Genomic DNA, 21,827 nt, shown 5'->3' with positions numbered 1-21,827 from the left:
CAGGTGGAATAGGCCCACTAGGGTATAGTAACTTTCCTACAAGTTTTTATTGCAGTGTTTCTTCAATTTTAAGTACCTCAGTTGTCCATTTCATACTATGTCTGATTCTTTTGCATGCCCAGGAACCTGGGCTTGAGCTGTGTTCTCTGGAGTCTCTAGTGTCCTCTGCTGGCCTTTTGCCTTTTTTTCATGTAGGACGTGACTGATACGGAGCACCAGCCACCTCATAGCTGATTAAGATTAAATTCTGTAAATTTAGACTCTTTACAGGAAGTTTTTGTGATATAGAAACATTTATCTGAAGGGAGAGACCTTCCATCCTTTATATGTTGGGAGATTTCATTGGGAGATGCGGGTCCAAATCAGTCAACCCCTCTCAAAATGTAGTCACAGGTTATCTTAATGGTGGAGTATTGATTATTTGTGATTACTTATTACTTAAAAAATACTTATTCTTGGTATTGCAAGACTTTAAATTAAAAGTAGCCTTAGAAATGTACCAGAAATGACTTTGAAAATTTTTTATTCCTTAAGATTTATCAGTTATGTGTTCTTTCCTGAGTATCCACTGAGCTACAGCTTTTAGTGAGAGAGAGAGCATAAAAAATACATGACCTAGTTGGGCTTTTAATTTTTATGAAAAGTAATGAGTGTTTGATCCCCAAAATTATTTTTTGCCCTCAAAAATAACCTCAGACATTTTTATCTATGTGGAGATATGGACATTATGGGCCTGGTTCATTACTGCAATGAATTAGTCTGTAACAAAATATTTGGATTCTCATTCATATAAACAAAAAGCACAGTGAACTGGAAACTTGCCTTTTGTCTTTGTGGTAGATTTCATAGGAGGCAGGGTCAAAGCTGATGTACTTTTATTTGTGATCCAGATGCTGAAGCACTGATTGCGGGAGCACCAGGGGCGCCGATGGATGTTAAATGCCATGATGCTAACAGAGACTATGTTATTGTCACCTGGAAACCACCAAACACAACCAAAGAAAGCCCAGTCATTGGATATTTTGTTGACAAGTATGTAAACACTGGGATTTATTTATTTTTTTTCACTAGCAAACCCAAATATATTCTGAAGGAAAAAAAACCCTAAAACTCTGTTCTTTGATACATGGGTTCTTTAGATGATTTTTTTTCAGATCCTAGGCACTGGCGCTTGGTATCCTACTGTGATAAATTACCAGATTGTTCCCTGGCAGACTTTTAGCATAGATAGTCTAGTGCCTTTCCAGGCAATTCTGGGCATAGTCTGGGAGTTAGTGAGGGCCAGGGGCCATTTCAAGTAATAATTTGGAGGAAACCACACTTGATCAGACATTAAAATTGTTCAGTAGTATGGATGTGGCCAAATCAGAGAATGAGCCTTGGTAATATTCAATTTATTGAAGCCAGAATCCATGGTCATCTTGAATAGTCTCTTTATTCTCTTTAATCTATATACTTCAAAAGCTGAAATCTAGGATTTATTACATTATCTTTTAATTTATGCCTTAACTGTGGTTCAGCAGAAGCTCAGAGCATGGGTTCCCAGGAGCTGGTAGTTTAAATCAGAAGGGCAATCCTCTCTCCTCCAATATGCTTTGGTCTTTGCTGGGTTTCAGCTCAGTGCAGAGAGCCCAGGATCAAGGGATTCAAGTGCTATTTTGCATGTTTCTTCCACTGAAGTGCATGCTTGTTCCTTGTAGCCAGAGCAGAACGTTTGATCCTTAGTGTCTGAAACTCAGTAAGCAAAAACAGTACTGAAATAGTATCACATACAGCTCTACACTTAAAAGCAACATTTGCAGTTCATTGGTACTTGCTGCCCTGTAATTCAGTCTAGTTCAGGGACAACTGTCTGAGATTTGCTGCAAAATGTTGGCTTATGAATGGCAGTTATTATGAAGAAATTAACCTAAGCATTGGGGACTTTATCATTTATATCAAGCTTCTGTAATGCATAGATCATAGGAATATTTCACCTACTTTGTGCATAATTTCTTCATCTGTGCCTTTTGATATTTTGCTTGGATTACTGCAGTACCAAGGAACCCTTGGCTATGACCCTATTTTTCCTGGTGCTGTCAGGGCAAAAGGCAATCTTCTCCACAGAAGTATGTACTGGTAGGACACAAGCCACAAGTGTACACACAAAGAAGCCTGTTATGAGGACATCACTCTGCTTCTTGATGACTCTTGCGCTCCGTGGCCCATCTATTATTGGGGAGAAAAGCACAAAGATGCTTGCTTAAAAATATGATGAAAAAGAGTTGGAAAATTCTCTGTGGGGATGCATGTTAAAAATAGAAGTGAATAAGTTGTCCTTTCAACAACAAAGAAGAGCACCAAATGTAAGGGAAGCAGAGAGAGTTGAAAAGGCCAAAAACTATGCAGGAAAAATGACCTTTGCAATTGCATTATGAATAAATATGAGCAAGGTGGAAATCAGTTGTCTGATCAAAGGAAAGAGTGCATAAAGTGTGTGACTTTCATTAAGGAGGTGTGTGGTTTAGTTCCTCAATTTACTAAGGATGACTTTTGTGATTCTGACTTGCTGTGTGTGCAATGGTATATATTTCTTGGGGGATAATACTGATAAATGCTGTCTTCTGCTACTCCAAGATGTGAAGTAGGCTCGGAAAACTGGGTCCAGTGCAATGATGCTCCTGTAAAAATCTGCAAGTATCCTGTGACTGGTCTTTATGAGGGGCGATCTTACATATTCCGTGTGAGAGCAGTGAACAGTGCTGGCATTAGCAGACCTTCTCGAGTCTCTGAACCAATTAAAGCGCTTGACCCTGCTGACCTGGAGAGAAAACAAAGTAGGTTATGAAAGAATGAAATGGATGTTGATTATTTGTTCATGTTTTTTTTCAGATTCTGTTTTCTTAGTTAAGTTAAAGAGCAGAGTTTATTTCTTCCTCTGGTTGAAATTGTCACTGATTTCAAGGTGGGTAATGTAGTTGGCATAGCAAGGTCCATACAGACAATTCGGCAGGACCTGGGATTTTATCTAAATAAGGGCTGGTTTTCCTTACCTGTAAATACACACTCTCATTATCACAGGGAGCAATGTTTTCAGAAGGTTTAATATGCCCTGGAAGCTTGAATCATTTGCACTGGGAAGAAAGGGAGGATGCTCAGATCCTACAATGTTGTTGCTGATAGTGACTTCTGAAAAAGCTATCTACTGCATCTGGTTTGGATGAAAAAAAGTATAAAAATTGTCATCGGAATTCACCAGCCAGCAGACTGCTATTTTTCCACATTTTTTTTTTCTCAGTGATTCACCAGTCCTGGCATAAAACCCCATGCTACAAGTTGGGGGGGTCTATGATTTTGTGACTTTCCTGATAGATGGAAAAAGCCAGTCTAATGAACAATCTCTTGCACTGCAGGCTGCAAAGGAGCCTTATGAGAGCTTCTCCATGAATAGAGTAAGCTGGCTTGCTCTAGGGAGCAGTTTATTGATTTAGCCTTGTCCTAAACCCCTGTGCAGATTCCACATATAATGTACTTGCACACCTTCTGTTTTGTGTGCTACTTTTACTCAGAGTGGACTTAAATTAATTAGGAAGACTGCAGAGCACTGCTTCAATGTTGCTTGTAAAATTTGAGTTGAATATGGTATGTTTCCATTACCTTTATGATTATTTCTATAACAAAAGTCCAGTTCATGATACAATCTGCCACAGAATTGAATCCACCTACTTTGAATATGATTCTTGCTTTTTAGTACTGCCTTGTCATGCTGTTTTCCTGACAGTGAATGAAGAAGTGTATAACTTCAAGTTGACTCCATCTGTGGAAAGATTTAATAACAAGGTTATAGAAGTAGAGCTATACAGGCTTTTGAAAAGCTGATGAACAGTACTTTGATGAATTTATAAATAAATTAAAATGGTTCAAGAAATTATTTATTATTTTCTTTAACAGCTATTCATGTGGATGAAGGAAGAAAAATCGTGATCAGTAAGGATGACCTTGAAGGTATGTAGCATTTCTTTTATTTCAGTCCATCTGTCTATATCATGGGAATTTGTCATTATAATTAGAAACATAGCTTGAAAAGAAATCCACTTAGTGAGGAAGCTTTTTATAGTAGTAAATAAAGACAGATATTTTGGCTCGCAAGGTTGAGAGAACACAACTGAAAAGTAAGGTATAAAAGGACAGAGAACATCACACCCTAGACAGCATCTCCTGCCTTTTGCTTTGGCTAATGCTAAGTTGAATTTAAACAGCTGAACCTTGTGTTTGATCACCCACATTTCCTTTCTTCCTATCCATCTGGGACCTAAATGTATCTTTTTAGACTAAATTTGATGATGTGAGCAAGTTATTTCAATTTTCATGGAAACTTGTGCAATCTAGCCCAATTCTTTAATTAATATATCTGGCTGAATAGAGAGGTTGTTTTTAAGGTTAAGGTTATGCACTAAATATCGCTATTCCTTGTAAATCCTGAAGAGATCACTGCCAACTTTTGAATTAAAGCCTGAGTTTCTTCTGTCTTTAGTTGTTTCTATATGTAGTGATTTGAGTGGGGGCTTCTTTTCACTTAAGCTGTCAAAAATGTAAATTATAATGGCTAAGTAGTAAAAAAACCACCTCTGCCTACTCTCTCACAGAAGTTACCAATCTGTAACTCAAATAATAGCACAGTAAAAGAAAAACCAACTGAAAACAGGTGTGGTTTGAAGGAGATTCAGACGTTAAATGTTTTGTCCTGTATACAGCAGTACAGATGAAGTCTATCTATTTTTACAATGGTATCCTAAATGAATTCATATGGATATTATAGGGACACAATCACTTTATAGGTTCAGGATACATTTGTCTTACTTCTTTGTCTTCCAAGAACACCTGTTCTCAGGACTGCCTGAGAATGACTGGAAATGTTAAATGGCCACTCTGGCATATGCATGAAAAATTGAATTTGGATTTCTTTTTCATGAAGGTGTGTATTTAATAAAGGAGTGTGAATAACCCAATACCATTGCTTGTATAGATCATTACTTTAATATGTCCCCCAAGACTGGGGACACTTTCTAAAAAAGTGATCATGTAGATCACAAATGGATTTCTTTTTTAGTGCTGCATAACCTTTCATGTTGAGAGAGGAGGCTGTACCACAGTTGTACCATTGAAAATTTTGTCAGCTTTGTGTTTTTCAAGTGCATAAGAAAACATGTTGAAATTTAGTTATGTGAAACCAACTGAAAACCTTTTGACTTTATGCATTATGCTGTGAAGGATTACAGTAATTTTCTTGACTGCATGTTGGCAATTTTGTCTTTAACTCAGCCAGTTTATGTGGCTTTCTGAAATAAAATCTGTATTTGAAGGAAATCAAATATAGAAACACTGAGGAAAATAAATTTTCTTTGAAATGTCATCTTGCTTTTAAAAAATCTGTTTTTTTGTTGGGTAAAATGCACAATGAAGTAACTTAAGTGCACATTGGCTGATTCTACAGATACTTCCATAATATAGAGATTAATATTGAAACCTTTTTCTCTATTTTAATGTCAAATCCAGACCATTTAGAGGACATACGCTCCCTGCTAGCCTGAAAAGTGGCATGATGTACCTTAAAAGAAAAAAACTTTTTGTTTTCTCTATTGCAAGCAATAAAAATAAAATATTTGTTGGTATCTGCTGAGTTACTATTTTTGACCTATTACCAAGAGGAAGTTTCTTGAGATTGGTGTAGCTATGCCTGAAGCTCTCTGTCATAGGTCCAAGCCTCTCCTATCTAGTGATGTTTTATGCCATTACAATCACTCTGGTAGGAAAACCACTTCTACTTATGGTGTGGTGGGTGAGCATGACCCTAAAAGGTCCATGCTTCTTTCCTCCAGCCCGGCCCAGGGTATGCAGGGCCTGTCTCAAGTTCCTTGTAAATTTGCAGGGTGAGTGGGAAGTGGGGTTTGATCTGGTCATGTCAACCATTGGAGTCACCTGAGAGCTGGTAATAGATTTTTTTGTCTCTGATCCAGTGTTTTTAGAAGGGCTTTAGAGTATTCAGCTAGTAGTACCATCACCTTGCAGGATACATTGCTAATAGATTCTTCTTCCTTTTATGCTTTCTGCTTTGTTTCAACCTGATTTTCTCCTTACTGTACTTCCCTTCCAGTCTTCTTCTAATCTAATTTCATATAATAACTCCTTGGACTTCTGTCTTTGATCAAAAAAAATCTCTTATTTGCATATAGGAAGTAGGTTTTTTTCCAAAAAATTCTGTGCAACACATGATCAAAGAAAAGAAATGTGACAAAAAAACAGGTTTTCAGGGGGCATATGTAACTCTTACTGAAAAAGTAAATAATTAACATTTAATACTGAATCTTAATTTCTTAAAATTTAATTCAAATGAGGAAATGAACTGCACAGATGATACTGTAGGCCCTACTAGGTGAGCATTGCACTTCAGGGATTTAGAAAGTTGAGCTGTAGCACGAGCATGTAGTTAGCTGACCCAGGGGTTATTCTGCTGTTTAACACTCACTACTTTTATTACTCTTGCAGGCCATATTCAGATTCCAGGCCCTCCCACCAATGTACATGCTTCAGAAATCAGCAGAACATATGTTGTACTCAGCTGGGAGCCACCTGTTCCTCGTGGCAGGGAGCCAGTGACATATTTCATTGAAAAGGTACTGTACTGTACAGTGGCATTTCTTTCATTGCTGTGTGCAATTACATTAAACTAATTTTTAGAACTACAGAAGGAGCAATGAAACTAACACTTTCTGAGGTCTTGGGGGATTTGGTAATGGAATGTTAGAGAAGCATGAACAATCAAATGTCTTATATCATGATTTAATGAGCATTGGAATTCAAGGTCCAGGGAAAAGAGTGCCCCTGGGTTATTTGCTTACTGCTGTCTAAAATGAGAACAAACTACATCTGTAATGTAGTAGTTTACTGGGAAAGAAATATCTTAAGGTTTTTAAGTACTAGAGGCAAGATTGGAAGTTTTCAGTCTGACTGTATCAAAGGGAAGTTTCTGGTAATCCTGTAGTAGAGCAAGGAAGAAATAGTCACTCATAATATGATCTTCACATTCCTTTTTGGTGGCTTACAGCAGCCTCTGCTATACCCTGACATTTTCAATTTATTCCCTGTTAAGGTCAGCAGAGGGGCAGATGCCTGTCTCATGTTCACTGCTCCCTAGCAGTCTTCATGGTCGCTTTCCTTTTCCCTTTGACTTCAGTGGGAGACTTCAATGACCACAGTAGGGGAGGTTTGTTTTTCTCCCATCTTAACTACTAAGCTTTAGAAACATATCTCCCCAAGCCAGGTTACTAAATTAAGTATATTGAATTACAGCCAGAGGTCATAATCCTCCTTGCTGCAGATTCCCCAGCAGGTAAATTTGGCCTCATAACCTGACCTCTCACTCTTACATGCCAAGCTATACTTAGGTTTTATGAATTATGCCTCTAGCACATGCCTCATCTTAACAACACACAAACACTAAAACTGTCTATAAAACTGCCACATATTCAATTTTCATCTTGAATATTGTGATAGCCTTTTCTCAGGCCCTTACATACAATTTTTTTTCTTCTCATTCCTCGAGAATTCATTTCCCAGCCAATCATTCTGTTCACATCACTCCTCTTTTAGCAGCCTTTATCTTGTCTTTTCAGTCACATGAAAATGTCCACTTCAAAAGACCTTTATAGCCTATTTCTATATTCTTCATCATCCATTACCTGCTGGATGTTGAACAATAAGAATAAAGTTAAGTTCAGTCACTACATAAATTATCCAGCAAGCATGTCCATGATTTCTCCTACTCCATCTTTCACATTTAAAAGAAATAATGAAAATTTCTGTATTTCTAGTCATTGATTGTACACCATATTTAATTCTAAGTATAATTTAGAAAAAAGATTTATCTGCTTGTTTTATTGGAAGGGCTTTGTATAGCTCGAGAAACAGTGTAGAGCAATAACAATCATGCACAAAAAAATCTTAATTAAATGCCAAACTTACTGAGGAAAACTACAATGAAGACTAAAATGCTATTATTAGAAAAAAAGGCTCATTATACTGATCAATACCTGAATGTTCAATCTATTGAATATAAAAACATACACATATTATTAGGTTAGTCAGGGCATGGTGAATGTTTGTTTCTGGCTTTCACAGTCATCTGTTAATTTAGAGAAACACAATTTCTAATTAAATTATTTCAGATAAAGAATTCAGTCTTAAAGAATAAAAATTAATATTTAAAAGCTTCAAGAAACACAAAATAGAAATGAGTTCTCTATGCTGTATAGCAATGCTCCCCTAAAATTATAGTTTAACAGAGAAATCAAATGAAACTACAGATTAAAATGTGATGTTGATTCTTTCCTCTGTGAAAATGAAATGCAACAACTCATAATTTTCATGACAGTAAAGAGATGATATGGCAAAATAATGTTTATTTTGTATTTTCCATATTTTTTATTATGAAGAAAATGGCTGTTATGTTTCTTTTTCCTGTTGAAAACACTAGGTGAGTTCAGTATATACAAAAAAGACTTTGATATGTGTGCTTCAACTGGCTACAGTTTATTATTTATCTGTGGTAGGACTACTTTTATACAGGATAGTTTCCAAGCACTCAACACTGTTCCTCCAAGAATTTTACAGTCCATGGGTCTTTGTTCCCAGACTGTCTGTGCCAAAATTTTATAAACATGTACATTTTTCTCCCTTTCTGTGCTTGAAGGAATTCTTAAGCTATTAACTAGGTGCGTTTGTTTTCCTAAATTTGCTGAAAGATTCCATGACTAAGTTTTGGTTTAGGTCAACAGTTTACGTGGGGAACTTAATGGACAGCAGGGAGACTTCTTTCAGAGAATACTGGTTTGCTGGCTCTCTTCCATGTGCACCTGTGATTATGATTAGCTCAGCTGCTGCACTGACAGTATTAAAAAGTAATTATTTCATTTGATGAACTACTTTTAAGGGCATAACCTTACTCAACAGAATACATAAAGCAGTAGGTAAAGTAAGATCCCCCTATCCAGCTTTCTGCAGAATTTGGATTACCACATGATTGCTTAATACCAGATCTTTGGGTGTTCAAGTGAGTTTTGCAGGACATGTGAATAATTCTTTTGGGACCAATCACAGTTGACAGTCATGTCCCTAATTGAAGGCTAGCTGTATACACAAGTATGCATATATTGAAGTCTAGACAGGCAGGGAGACAGAGAGGTATTCAGACCTTTTGTAGAGTAATTAAATGCATGAGCTATGAGAATTTGCATATTTTAGAGGCATTTGAGAATGTACCTTCTCTTATTGCTCTTAAATAAATTCATGACAGCATGCAGTACAGCAATATGTTCATTTTTTGACAAATGACAAATTATTCACAGCTTCTTACTTTTTATTTAATTTGGTTTTTTTTCTTTTTTTCTTTTCTTTTGCTTTTTTCGTAGTCCATGGTTGGCAGTGGAAGCTGGCAAAGAGTCAATGCACAGGTTGCAGTAAAATCTCCTCGCTACGCAGTGTTTGACCTTGCAGAAGGAAAACCATATGTTTTCCGAGTCTTGTCAGCAAACAAGCATGGCATCAGTGATCCATCTGAAATCACAGAACCTATTCAGCCACAAGATACTGTTGGTAAGGCACTAACCATAAGGCATTGATATTAAATGCAATTGATATTTTACAAAATAAAAATAGACGACTCTCATTGCAATTAGATGAGAATAATTACAGTAGTAGTAATTGAATCCATTTGTGTTCAATACTGTGAAGGATTTCAAAAAGACAAAGATGCTACATCTTGAGAACATTCCTAAATTTTCCTAATGATCATATCTCCTTGCTAACACAAATAATTGTTTAAAAGTTACATTAATTTATTTATTCTTCAGAGTGCTCTATTAACGTTAGTTGTCAAAATGTACTGTAAGACAGCTTTATCACTAATTATATAGTCATAAAATCTGGCTCAGGTAATACTACCTAATTCCATCCATTTTTAGCTAGGTAAGATAGCCTTTCACTTCTTAGTATTCAAAGCTGCAAGTTACTACTGGTGCTGAATTCCTGTGCCATGCAGGTCAGTAGATTCAAGGGATTCATTCAGAAGATACATCTAAATATCTAGTGGTAAATTTCCAATTGAAAATGATGTGTTTATCTTACACCACATTCAAAAACATGAGTGAAAATTTAGAGTGCTTATTAATCTTGTTTCCCAAATATTTGGTTTATTCGTGCAGTTTTGCAGAGGTCCCAAATAACAGCCCCATGTATTGACAGCTGTCACCTTAAGAGCATGTATCTTACCAGTACTCTTGATAGAAATATAAGAAAAATTTACAATATGTGATAAAAACGAGTTCACTAAATACTGATATATATATACCCTTCCCAATGTGTTTACTATAATTAAAAAATATATAATCCATCACTTTTAGCTTTGATCTCTAACTATACGTGATGAAATAAACCCATTGATTTTATGTATTCTTGATTTGTTGTTTCATTAATATGTATAAGTCATTTAAACCATTTTGGAGTCCCTGAGGTAGGGAAGGAAAATGTTTATATTTATTTTTTTTACTTTTAGGGAAGGAAAATGTTTTTATTTCACTTATTACAGAAACTAGGCTATCCCTTAGGGGTTAATGCAAGACGTTTGGAATAAATCATAGCTATAGCTGAAAGCAGAAAGCTGAAGATGCTATTTTAAAGAGAAACTGCAGCAGTATTTTAATACATAGAGTTTACCACCTGAGCTAAAATACAGCAGCTGCACATGGCTCCTCTTAGTTGCCTGCACAGAGTGCTTTTTGTTATTCTTGAGGGTAGCTGAGACAATTTTGTGGGGATGGCAATAATTACAGAGGAATTGGGGGTAGTTTTCTCTCTTGAGCAGACACGAGAGGATGGGTGAGGTGTCTTAGGCCATCAAAATTTACAATATCATGTGACTGAATCAATTGGCAAAAGCTTACTCAGTTTGAGATTAACATATAAATTTAGGTGTTTCTCTGTAGGCACCTGCAGGTGCTCTAGATGTCTCTGCTTGCACTGTGACAGCTGAAGCCAGGAGAGTAAGTTGGCTGATGTTGCCATAAGTTACCCAATTGTACCCAGCCATGGAGTGTCTATATTGTGGTGAGATTAATAATTTTCAGGGCTCTCCCAACTGCTGATCAGGATGTGACCTGCAAAAAGAGGTATCTGGGCTTGTTTAATTTGGTGTCTTACAAAGATGATGGTGCTCAACTGTTCTCAGCAGTGCCAGGTGATAAAAAAGCAGAGGCAACAGTCACAAATTGCAGCAAAGTAAATTCTCTCTAAGTGAAATAGGAACAACAGTGCAATGTTGAAGAGACTGTGCAGGGAAGTTGTGAAAGCTCCATTGTCAGAATATTTCCAGACGTGAACAAACCCATGCCTGACAATCCATTTTAGTGTTGGTGATATTCCCTCTCTCAGTGATAGCGTGGTCTAGATGATCCCGCCAAATCCCTTCCAGCCACTGTTCCTGTGTTCTATGAAATCCATCTAGCTAAGTTGAACTAAACATTTAGCATCCAAACATATGATTAAAGTTGTCCTGAAAACTGTCATTTTCTGAATTAAGGTTGTCATTAGTTGAATGAGAGACAGTATTTCTTAATAGTCATGACATCATACATCTAAAATTTATGTTCATTTCTTACTGATGCAGTAGTGCTACAGGGGCATAAGCTATAAATAAAATTGAGAGAGAACATTTTACTACCTGTATGCCTTGATCCACAATGATATTTGAATATATGTTCTCAGAAAACCTATATAAAATCATACAGGTATGGAGCCTTATAGCTTAGAGTAAGTTTAGTCTAGGTAAACAAATAGAAAAATAAATATATCTATACACACATATATAGTAGTATTCAGATTTACAGTGAAACAAATATACTGAAAATATTAAAATATATATCATATAGCCATATTAACATGGCTGGGAATGTCATAGTGTTGCATCTACCTCAGCTTACTTTTATGTTTATGTATTTCATAGCATGTTTTCTCTCTTTTTTTTAGTTGTCCCATCTGCACCTGGTCAGGTTGTGGCCACAAGGAATACAAAAACATCAGTTGTAGTTCAGTGGGATAAACCCAAACAGGAAGAGGATTTATATGGCTACTACATTGACTATTCTTTGGTGGGATCAAATCACTGGGAACCTAGTAATCATAAACCTATTAAATATAACAGGTATTAACAGTATTTCTGGTTTTGGGGAGGTTTGAAAACATCTGTTTTCAGAGTCTTCTGTCTATATCATTACTTTGAGTAAAAAAAGGAGGTTCTGGAGACATGATGAAAATAAATGCCTTTCTTAAAGTCTGTTATGGGGTAAACAGACCTGATTCACATTAAGAGAGGGAATAGTTTCCCTCTTGGAAATAGTTTGCTTTGTGAAGCATTCATAAAGTTGAACCTTCTTATTGTTGCCAAGATTTCATGTTAGGGGACAGAATGGTTCCTGTAAAATGTCTGCTTATATGGGATGATATTTTTATTTAACCCAGGTTTGTTGTTCATGGTTTGGAAACTGGAGAGCAGTATGTGTTCCGTGTGAAAGCTGTGAATGCTGTAGGATTCAGTGAAAACTCACAGGAATCAGAAGCTATAACAATACAGGCAGCCCTTAGTAAGTATGATTCTGTGCAACTTGGCTTCTTGCTTCTTGAATGAGGTAGATATTTTCATCTATAAACTCCTTTGATTTATTTGCTATAACAGTGTATTTTGTAGCTATCAAGCACATTCCTCTAGTGAAGGTTATGCTCAGTCATGTGTCTGTTCTACAAAGAAAGTACATTGAGACATATATATATATGTATATATATATATGTATATATAAAGCTATTGATAATATCTGATAGAAATGGTAGGTTAGATTCACTATAATGACCAGGCTGCTTTCTGCTCCTCAGCTGTAATAGAGAAAATGTAAATCTTGAACAACAGTGACAAGTAGCTTCTGTGTGATTTGTAGTTGTGCAAATCATGCTAGTTTAGAGTTTTTGGAAAATTCATTACTGTGTGGCTGGACGAAACAGAAAATGCCCTTTGGCTTCTCCAGGTTGGAGCACAATCTACCTCCTCTGACTCCCTACAAGCAAAATTTCTGTGTAAGAATGATCCATTGTTAAATCTTTGGTATGAATAATACATGCTGCGTGGAGGAATAGATAATTGTTTAGAACAAAAAGTACACAGATCTGGGCTACTATAGTCCAGTTTTAATTACTGCACAGTTTCAGTTTCACACTGAAAAATTTAAATTGGAACATCTTTTCCCCACCTGAATGGCCTCCATCTCTTGGAAGAGACCAAGGGGCATATCTGTCAGAAATATTCCTCTAAATGATATATATTTCAGAATGGCTGTGAGAAGGTACATTTTGATAAGATGTTACTGACAAACTTACTGTTTGATTTTTTTAGGAAAGGGCATGTCTCATATGGGTAGGTGGTGCACAAATATTTTCACATCTATCACCCTTTTATTGCTAATGCACTTGCACCTTTTATTTTGTCACTGTGTTTTGAAGATGAATTGTGTGAAGTATGTCACCAAACACAGAGCACACAGATCTTACATACACTTATTGGATGTGTATAACGCTTTTATCCATTTTGGTAGCCTTAACAGGAATTTAGCAGAACAATTTGTGGGGGACTTTCAATAGCATGGACAGAATGTTTCTCCTGTTTTATTTTAAAGGTATTTATAGGAGTTTGATATGGTCATTATTATTTATCAAGAAATGCTAATAATTGCAAAGGCTGTGTTTTATGGCCTCTGAGTTATATGCCATGTTTGAAAAAAAAGAACAAAAAGCCAATTTTGCCGATTAATGTTTTCATGCTGATCACACTAGTACAGCTACATAATCAGGTATTGTATTAAGGACCTCTGTTAACATATCTTCTGAATAAGATAAGCCACATTGTTTCAAGTTATACTGGTGATTCAAATTAAAATATCATATAAGCTTTAGGGGGAGGAGTTTAGCAAGTACTGACTGTAGCGCAGCAGGGTCAAGAAAGGGATATCTGAGCTAACTTTCATTCATGGATAGCAAATACAAAACAGTGCTTGCTAGTAGCAGTAGTAGTAGGAGTTTAAAAAGCTCAAGAACAAAGTTTTCTTAATCTCTAGGGAGATGCCTGGGTGACATTTCTGCTTCTGCTACAGATGGGACTAAACTCACAAAGAATATGTCTTTTCTGCCTCACTGTAGGTTAAGCTAATGAAAATCTTGATATTTTCTATTTCCTTATACATCAGAAAGCATTCTCAATCTGAAGTAGGCATATAATATGGGGATAGGATGGTAAAACCATATTCATTCACATTAATATCCTTCTTTGGTTTGTTTTTTGGTGTTTTTTTTCTTACTGAGTGATTCTTACTGTGTATCAGAAGTAATTGAGCAGCTTATTTGTCTCTTAGCAGGAAAAGATCTTTTGATCCATTTCAGTCTTCAAGCTTAGCTTTTGGTCTGGACACACTTTTGCTGCCATTACCATTTCCATACTAAAGATCACCCTGTTTCTTCTTTCTTGCTATCTCCTGAGAGGGCAGCACATCAGGCAGATGTTTCAAAAGCTTCTATGGTTATGTTTGGGGATAAAATTAATCCTCATTAGCTGGTTTACAACTACTTTGTTATTAATATGCAACTGATAGCAGCACACTGCAGAAAATGAAAGCACTACAAAAAACTCTAAACAACAGCCACATTGCAGTGTTTTAGACTCTTTTAGACTTTTAACTTTCAGGATGTCTATTTCCTTATAGCCTGTCCATCATATCCTCATGGTATCACACTTCTGAACTGTGATGGTCATTCAATGACCCTTGGCTGGAAAGCACCAAGGTACAGTGGAGGTTCACCAGTCCTTGGTTATTATATGGATAAACGGGAAGCAAATCACCACAACTGGCATGAAGTCACCTCTTCCCTTATTACTGGGACAACTTATACGGTTGGTACTTTTTAATCATTATCTTTCTGCAGTTGGTATGTAGTATTTCTTTGCTCTTGACAGCCACTTCCTTGCAGAATTCTTTAAATATTTACTACAACAAAAACAGGTCTACCCGTTGTGTATTTTGGAGTGCAAGGAGCCTAAAAACTGGGGTAAAGAGTCAGTGCCATTCCCTGCTATTAAATCTTAAGACCAGTAATGCTACCCAGATGAGGAAACTTTTGAGGAAAAAGTTGTGGAGCATATTTTCACAAAGAACAAGATGAATGATAAAATTCTTCATAAACCAGATTAATTAATGAGCACTATGTATCTCACCACTGTAACAATATGCAGAAAAAGGGTAGAAGCATTTAGCAGGACAGACAACTATGCTGTCTGTAGAACTGGAGACTTGTAAATGAAATGAAGATGGGCTGAGAACAAATGTAACTGTCCCTGTTCTTACTCTCCAAACCTGCCTTCAGCTGGAAAGCGGAGTATATTTAATAAGCCCAGAATTATGCCTCATTTTCTCCTTTCCAGGGTAACAGAGTGATGATTTTTTAAAATAAATTGCTTATGGTTGCACTTACTATGTATTTAATGTTTCTTAAAAGAGAAAAATTTTGATGTGAACTTCCATGGAGAAATATTAGGAAGATGAGACATAGCAAGTAATTAATCAGATACTTGTTAAATTTAGTTAAACAATTAGATATTATACCCAAATACTTCTTAAAATTATTTCTGCAAGTCAGAAACTTTCCTTTAAACTTCAGATCAGAAGTAAGTCTTTAGCAGATATTTGATACTAAAGTAGAAAATAATGCTTTAGATGAGTTCAGAAAGAATGTTTCAGTCACAGAAGGCAGCTGGCAATACTAAAGTCAATGTATGCTTGTGACTGACTTTGTAAATGGCACCCTTGACATAGCAGATGGAGCATGGATATTGAGAAATAAAGAAGAATGGGTAGGATGGACACGAAAGGGCAATACTAAGAAATGCTCTCCAGATATTTTAATTTTTAATGCACTCATAAACAAATGAGTAATGTAAATTAAGGGAAATAATTTAGAGTTTAATTAATTGGATATTTAAGTCTCAGTCCTGCCAGTAGCTGTATTTGTGCCTGAAGGTGCACCTTCATACATTAGTTTGAATGACTGGATTCTGAAATACTGATGGGAAATAAAAGCAACACAGCCTTTGGTAGCACAGAATATTTTATGACATACTGCAAGCAGATAAGACCCTAAAATATACAGTACAACACCAGGAAATCGCTAAAGGTTTTACCCTGTAAGATTAAATAATTCTATGGGAACCCCACAAGTATTCTTTTCCTTAATTACCTGGGATTTCAAAAACATTTTTACAGACTGAGCTGTTATTCTCTCTTGTGAATCACTATGTTGCTCTCTATCTTCAGGAAATTCTATCTAAATTGTATTAGTGCTGACTTTTCCTAGTTTACATTGTTTACTATAGTGTTGATTTGATACTATCCCATCATATGTTTCTTATCATCCCATCATATGTTTGTTACCATTAAAAAATCACACCAAATTCCCTTCTTATTTTGAATTTTTCCAGAGAATATAGTTATAGTTTTTTTTCATGAAAATCTGAAAACTGTTTAGTATCATACATACATGCAGTACATATACTATCATCATCATCTGTTTCATTCTCTTGAGACATATTAAATATAATTTTTGGAAAACTGGGCAGAGGACTGAGGTATAGAAGACTTGTTTATTGTATTTAAGTGGTCTGGAAAAGGAAAGATGAAAGAAAGCTGCTACCATGAGGCACTTAGGGTGGCAAACAGCTGTAAGTCAAGGTGCCTTATGACTTGTCTACCTTGACCTCGGTTATGCAGTGATGGACTTACTATTTAAGTCACTTCTATATAAGTGACTTCTATATTAAGTCACTACTTAAGTTTACTTCCCAGGGACATCTGCAGGCAGTGATTCTGGTCATCCCATTTCCAGTGCTTACTTCCTCACTTTGGACTGGTAGGTAATGTTAAAATAAAGACTCAGAGAAGCCAGAAAAAAATACTGAGAATCCTTCCTGGAGTTATATTAGCACACTGCAGAACTAGTTTTATTGGCTTCTCCTTTAGTTCCCTGTTGTCTGCTTTTCTTCCCTGGTCAGTCCATTATGACCTTTTTAGACTAAAATACAATTTTAGTGAATAGCTTATGAATAGCCATTCATAAGCAATGCAAAAATGTATTTCATGTTAGAACACTCAACTGTAAGTATGTGCTACTGGTAATTCATTGTGTGGGCTCCATGGATGTTTGGTCTAATCTTTTACTGCCTCTCATGCCAACTCAGGGAGTGCTGTCATTCCTAGGGTGATGTAGTTGAAATGTGGAAGTACCATGTAGAGCTCTGCAGTGTGTTTGGTTTAAGGGTAAGATCTTCAATTTATAGCCAGTACTCCAGCACAGCAGTAAGGCCTGGTAAATAATTAACTAATTAATTAACTAGGATGATCTTGGAAAATTACAGTCCTGTCAGTTTGAGTTCAGTGCCAAGGAAAATGATGGAGCAGATCATCCTGAGTACAATTATACGGCACATGTGGAATAAGCCGGTGATCAGGTCCAGTCAACATGGGTTTATGAGGGTAGGGAGGCTCTGCAGAGGGATCTAGACAGGCTTGATCTATGGTCCAAGACCAATTGTATGAGTTTCAGCAAGGCCAAATGTTGGGTACTGTACCTCAGCCACAACAACCCCAGCAACACCACAGGCTTGGGGAGGAGTGGCTGAAGAGCTGTCCAGCAGAGAGGGACCTGGGGGTGCTGGTTGACAGCAGCTGAACATAATCCACCAATAATGCCTAGCGAAACCCAGTCGCATCCTGGCTGGTATAAGGAATAGTGTGGGCCCAGGGATGTGATGCTACCTCTGTACTCAGCACTGCTAAGGCTGCATCTTGAGTACTGTGTTCAGTTTTGGGCTCCTCATGACAGAAAGGACATTGAGCTGATAGAGTGTGTCCAAAGAAGGGCAAAAAAGCTCACTGAGGGTTTGGAGAGTGTGTCTTAAAAGGAGTGACTGAGGGAGCTGGGGCTGTTTAGCCTAGAGAAAAGGAGGCTGAGGGGAGACCTTATTGCTCTCTAAAACTACCTAACAGGGGGTTGTAAAGAGGTGGAGATCAGTCTGTTCAATGAGGTCAAGTCATAGGACAAGAGGTAATGGCCTCAAGTTGCACCAGGGGAGGTTTAGATTGGATATTAGGAAGAATTTCTTTATTGAGTTATCAGCCATTGGAACAGGCTGCCCAGGGCAGTGGTAGAGTCACCATCCCTGGAGGTATTTGAGAGTTGAATAGATACAGTACTTAAGGATATGGCTTGGTTAAGGTCTTGCCAGTGTTAGGTTTATGGTTGGACTTGATCTTGAACAACTTACCTACCAAGGTAATTCTGTGATTCTGTGTAGTCAGAATTCTTATTCAACTAATTTGCAGTAATTTATTAAGAGAATATAATTAATGGCTTTTGATGTATTGAATTATTTTCTCAAAAAAGGTAGAGGATTTGACAGAAGATGCCTTCTATGAATTCAAAGTTGCTGCTGCAAATCTGGTTGGAGTAGGTCAACCTTCAGATCCCAGTGAGCATTTTAAGTGCACAGCCTGGACTATGCCGGAACCTGGTAAGTCTATTAGTTTCTCATTAAATTAATTAAGTTATTAATAATAAACTCCTTAAAACAGTCAATGTTACATTCTAGCCAAACTCTGCTAGATGTCTTTTGGTTAGTTTCTGCCATATTACCTGTTGAAACTACCATTGCTTCCAAGATCTCCTGTTAAAAGCTACCTCCTCATCACCACTGAAGACATTGAATGTCCTGGAAAATAGGGTATCTTTACTTCGAGTGTCTCTTTCACTGTCCACATCAGCTCAGAGCAGCCATTATGTTAAGTTTTTATCTCTATGATCTCTTTGGTCCTAGTCCTAAAAACTTCACACTCACCACCTGTACAACATATAGGCACCATAATTAAAGTCTATTAAGAATATTCCTGGATTTTGGACTCCAGAACTATGTATTTGGTCACACAGAAGACAAAACAGGGGCCTGTCTCTTGACATAAAGGCAAGCAGCACAGCGTAGCTCACCCTGTACTGTTAAAATCTCAACTAGTGTGTTCTTCTTGATGTGTTTCCCCTAGGTTGTCTTCAGGCATGAGATGCTGAATTTGCTAACAAACACACAGGGATGACTGCATACTAGTACTCAAAACTGTGTTTAGGTTCTATTTTAGCAGGGTAGATGCAGCTGAAGACTGTTAATTGCAATGCTAAATAAGCAGTGTTGTGAATTCAGACCTTCCCTCATCTGCCAGAAGTTAAACATTAGGTTTCCTCATGTGAGCATATAAATTTGTGCCTAAATGTTTGACATCTAGGGAATTAGTTCTCCTCGGTAATGTTAGAGTACTGTAAATACTCTATGAAAGGGATTTTGAAGGCCCATCTGCTTATTTTATGACACCCTTGCTCATAATGAGCAACACTTTGACAGAGAAGCTGCTTCTGATGGCTGATAACAATTTGCCAAATCAAAGGGTGTCATAGTACTGCCCATAATGAAAACACAGGCACATACCAGTTTAATAATTTTTTTCCTTCACACCCCTCCCCCCCATATGCTGTGAAACATTGCTCTGCATAATTAGAATGAGAAGGCAAGGAAATCTCAGATTTCTTTTCTATGTTATATGTAAAACATGATTATTCTATGTTCTTTCCTGGAACAAGAAGAAATTTGCTAAGATCATGTAATCATTTACTGCTCTCAAATGTCACCTACTTCATCTGCTTGTCCACAGACAGGATCAGCTATACCTATTTTGTTGATAGAGATTTGTCTAATCCATTTTAAAGATTTATACCTGTGAAAAATTCTTGGTTCTTTGGCCAGAATTTACTTTGAATCTTAACATGTTTACAGATGAAAACTTTTTCTAATATTTCTGAATCTTCCTTCCTACAATTTAAGCCAGTCTTCTCTTTGTCCTGCCCACCAAAGACATGAAGAAATCATTCTTTTCCTCTTTGCAACAGCTTTCTATGTGTTTAAAGACTTTATCAGACCTCTAGATTCCCCCTTAACTTGACAAAATCCATTTTACACAACCTTTCCCGATAGATCATGTGGTCCTGTTCTTTGAATATGTTCTTTTTCCTGTTCTTTGAATATTTTCTAGTTGGTACATGTCTTTCTCAAATGTCAATGCCAAAATCAGAGACAAATAAGGTTTTTTTCAATGCTGAGGAGAGAAATGGTAACTAAGCACCTCCTACAATTATTTGCCTGCTTACAAATACCCTTCTATTTGTCAGGTTTAAAAAAAAAAAGTTAGGCTATTATGCTAATTTCCAGTTTTACTTCTTTTTAATGCACAGATTATTTTCTGCAAAACTACTTGTCAGTTATTCTCTATGCTTTCTAGCTAAATACTTCTGGGCTCATAAATCTTCCTTTCTGCATTTAATGACATGGCAAAGCTGTCAGTAACAAAATCTTTAATCTCCTGACCTTCACTCTCTTTATGTTAATTACATTTTCTTATGATTGTAATATTTAGTATATATGCATCATTGCAGGAACAATTATTTTGTCATAATTATTTGGAAAGGATCTCCATTTTATTCTCTCTACAGTTTTTTAAAAATATCAGTGAAATTGTCTAGTGTGTAAATAATTGAAGATTATTCTTTGTTTTAAATGATATATACAGAAATAAAAGACAATTTCAGGAAATGAAGAGAGTGAGATTTCCATTTTCATAATGAACAATCTGACCTTTCTACTCCTTGGCTGATTACATTGTTCTCATTATGAAACTAGTTGAACAGATTATAGCATTGTTCCTGCTTAAGAAAAACCCCACACCAAAAAACTCTTTGTCCCAGCCAGATTGTCAAGCCAGTTAAAATATTTCACAAGTCTTTTTTAGAATAATTTTTTCAAACTATATCTTGACAATAATAAAAAGTAATATTTGAGATTTAAGGCTGGGGGAAAGAGCCTGACCCTCTTCCCTGGCTTACTAAAGACACAGAAAACTAATGTAATGTGACTACAGTATGCTCCCAGTGTCACCAAAATATTCTTCCACATTTTAATATGCAAGGAAAGTTTCCCTAGAAAGACCGAAATCTCTTGCAGGATTTCCAGTGTGAGTGATGGATTCTTTGCTCAGAGCCCATAATTATTTTATCCTTCTGCAGAACTCTAGTCTTAGGTGTCTCTGTGAGTGTCTGTGGATTAGCAATGATAGCTATATGAATTATTTTACAATACTTTAAAAACAAAAATGACGCATCTCTTGTCTCAGAATCCTCAGAATAGAACATACTTCATTACACATTTTCTTCTAGTGTCTTGATTCCTGGCAGGTACATCTGCCAAATTAATTTTAATTATCTGAGAGTATATAGACGCTTATTTTGCAGTTTTAAAAAGGCACTAAAAGGCTTTAGGATCCTTGAAAATTGTAGTCTTTTTGTGAGAAATCTAGTATTTATCCTCATAAGGTCTGCAACTGATACTTACGTTTTCCTTTTGTTTGAAATGTGCTACCTACTCTGGAGAAACACAGTTTTACTGTTTTTTGTTTGCTTGTTTTTTGTTTTTTTTCTATGGTTGCTGAATGTCATCCTGAATATCATGGATATAATAAAATTTCTTGTAAATTATCCTCTGGTTAACAGCATGTAAGCTGGAATGGTGATCAGATTTCTTGTTAATGTTTTTATACTCTTTTTTATTAGTATTTTTA

At 36.4% G+C, this 21,827-nt stretch overlaps 1 protein-coding gene across 1 annotated transcript in view; it reads left to right on the top strand.

Annotated features, from left to right (window-relative positions):
- Window positions 1-21,827, top strand: part of MYOM2 (myomesin 2) — a 74,724-nt gene that overhangs the window by 26,707 nt on the left and 26,190 nt on the right. The window contains exons 11-19 of the mRNA XM_008506198.2: window positions 891-1,032; window positions 2,617-2,816; window positions 3,931-3,984; window positions 6,526-6,653; window positions 9,447-9,630; window positions 12,058-12,232; window positions 12,550-12,671; window positions 14,832-15,019; window positions 18,562-18,688. Coding sequence (XP_008504420.1) covers window positions 891-1,032; window positions 2,617-2,816; window positions 3,931-3,984; window positions 6,526-6,653; window positions 9,447-9,630; window positions 12,058-12,232; window positions 12,550-12,671; window positions 14,832-15,019; window positions 18,562-18,688 — 1,320 coding nt within the window. The remainder of the gene's footprint in view (window positions 1-890; window positions 1,033-2,616; window positions 2,817-3,930; window positions 3,985-6,525; window positions 6,654-9,446; window positions 9,631-12,057; window positions 12,233-12,549; window positions 12,672-14,831; window positions 15,020-18,561; window positions 18,689-21,827) is intronic.

The sequence above is a fragment of the Calypte anna genome, chromosome 3 (genome assembly GCF_003957555.1).
Source record: "Calypte anna isolate BGI_N300 chromosome 3, bCalAnn1_v1.p, whole genome shotgun sequence".
Classification (NCBI taxonomy): domain Eukaryota; kingdom Metazoa; phylum Chordata; class Aves; order Apodiformes; family Trochilidae; genus Calypte; species Calypte anna.
This window is presented reverse-complemented; position numbering and strand designations above follow the sequence as displayed.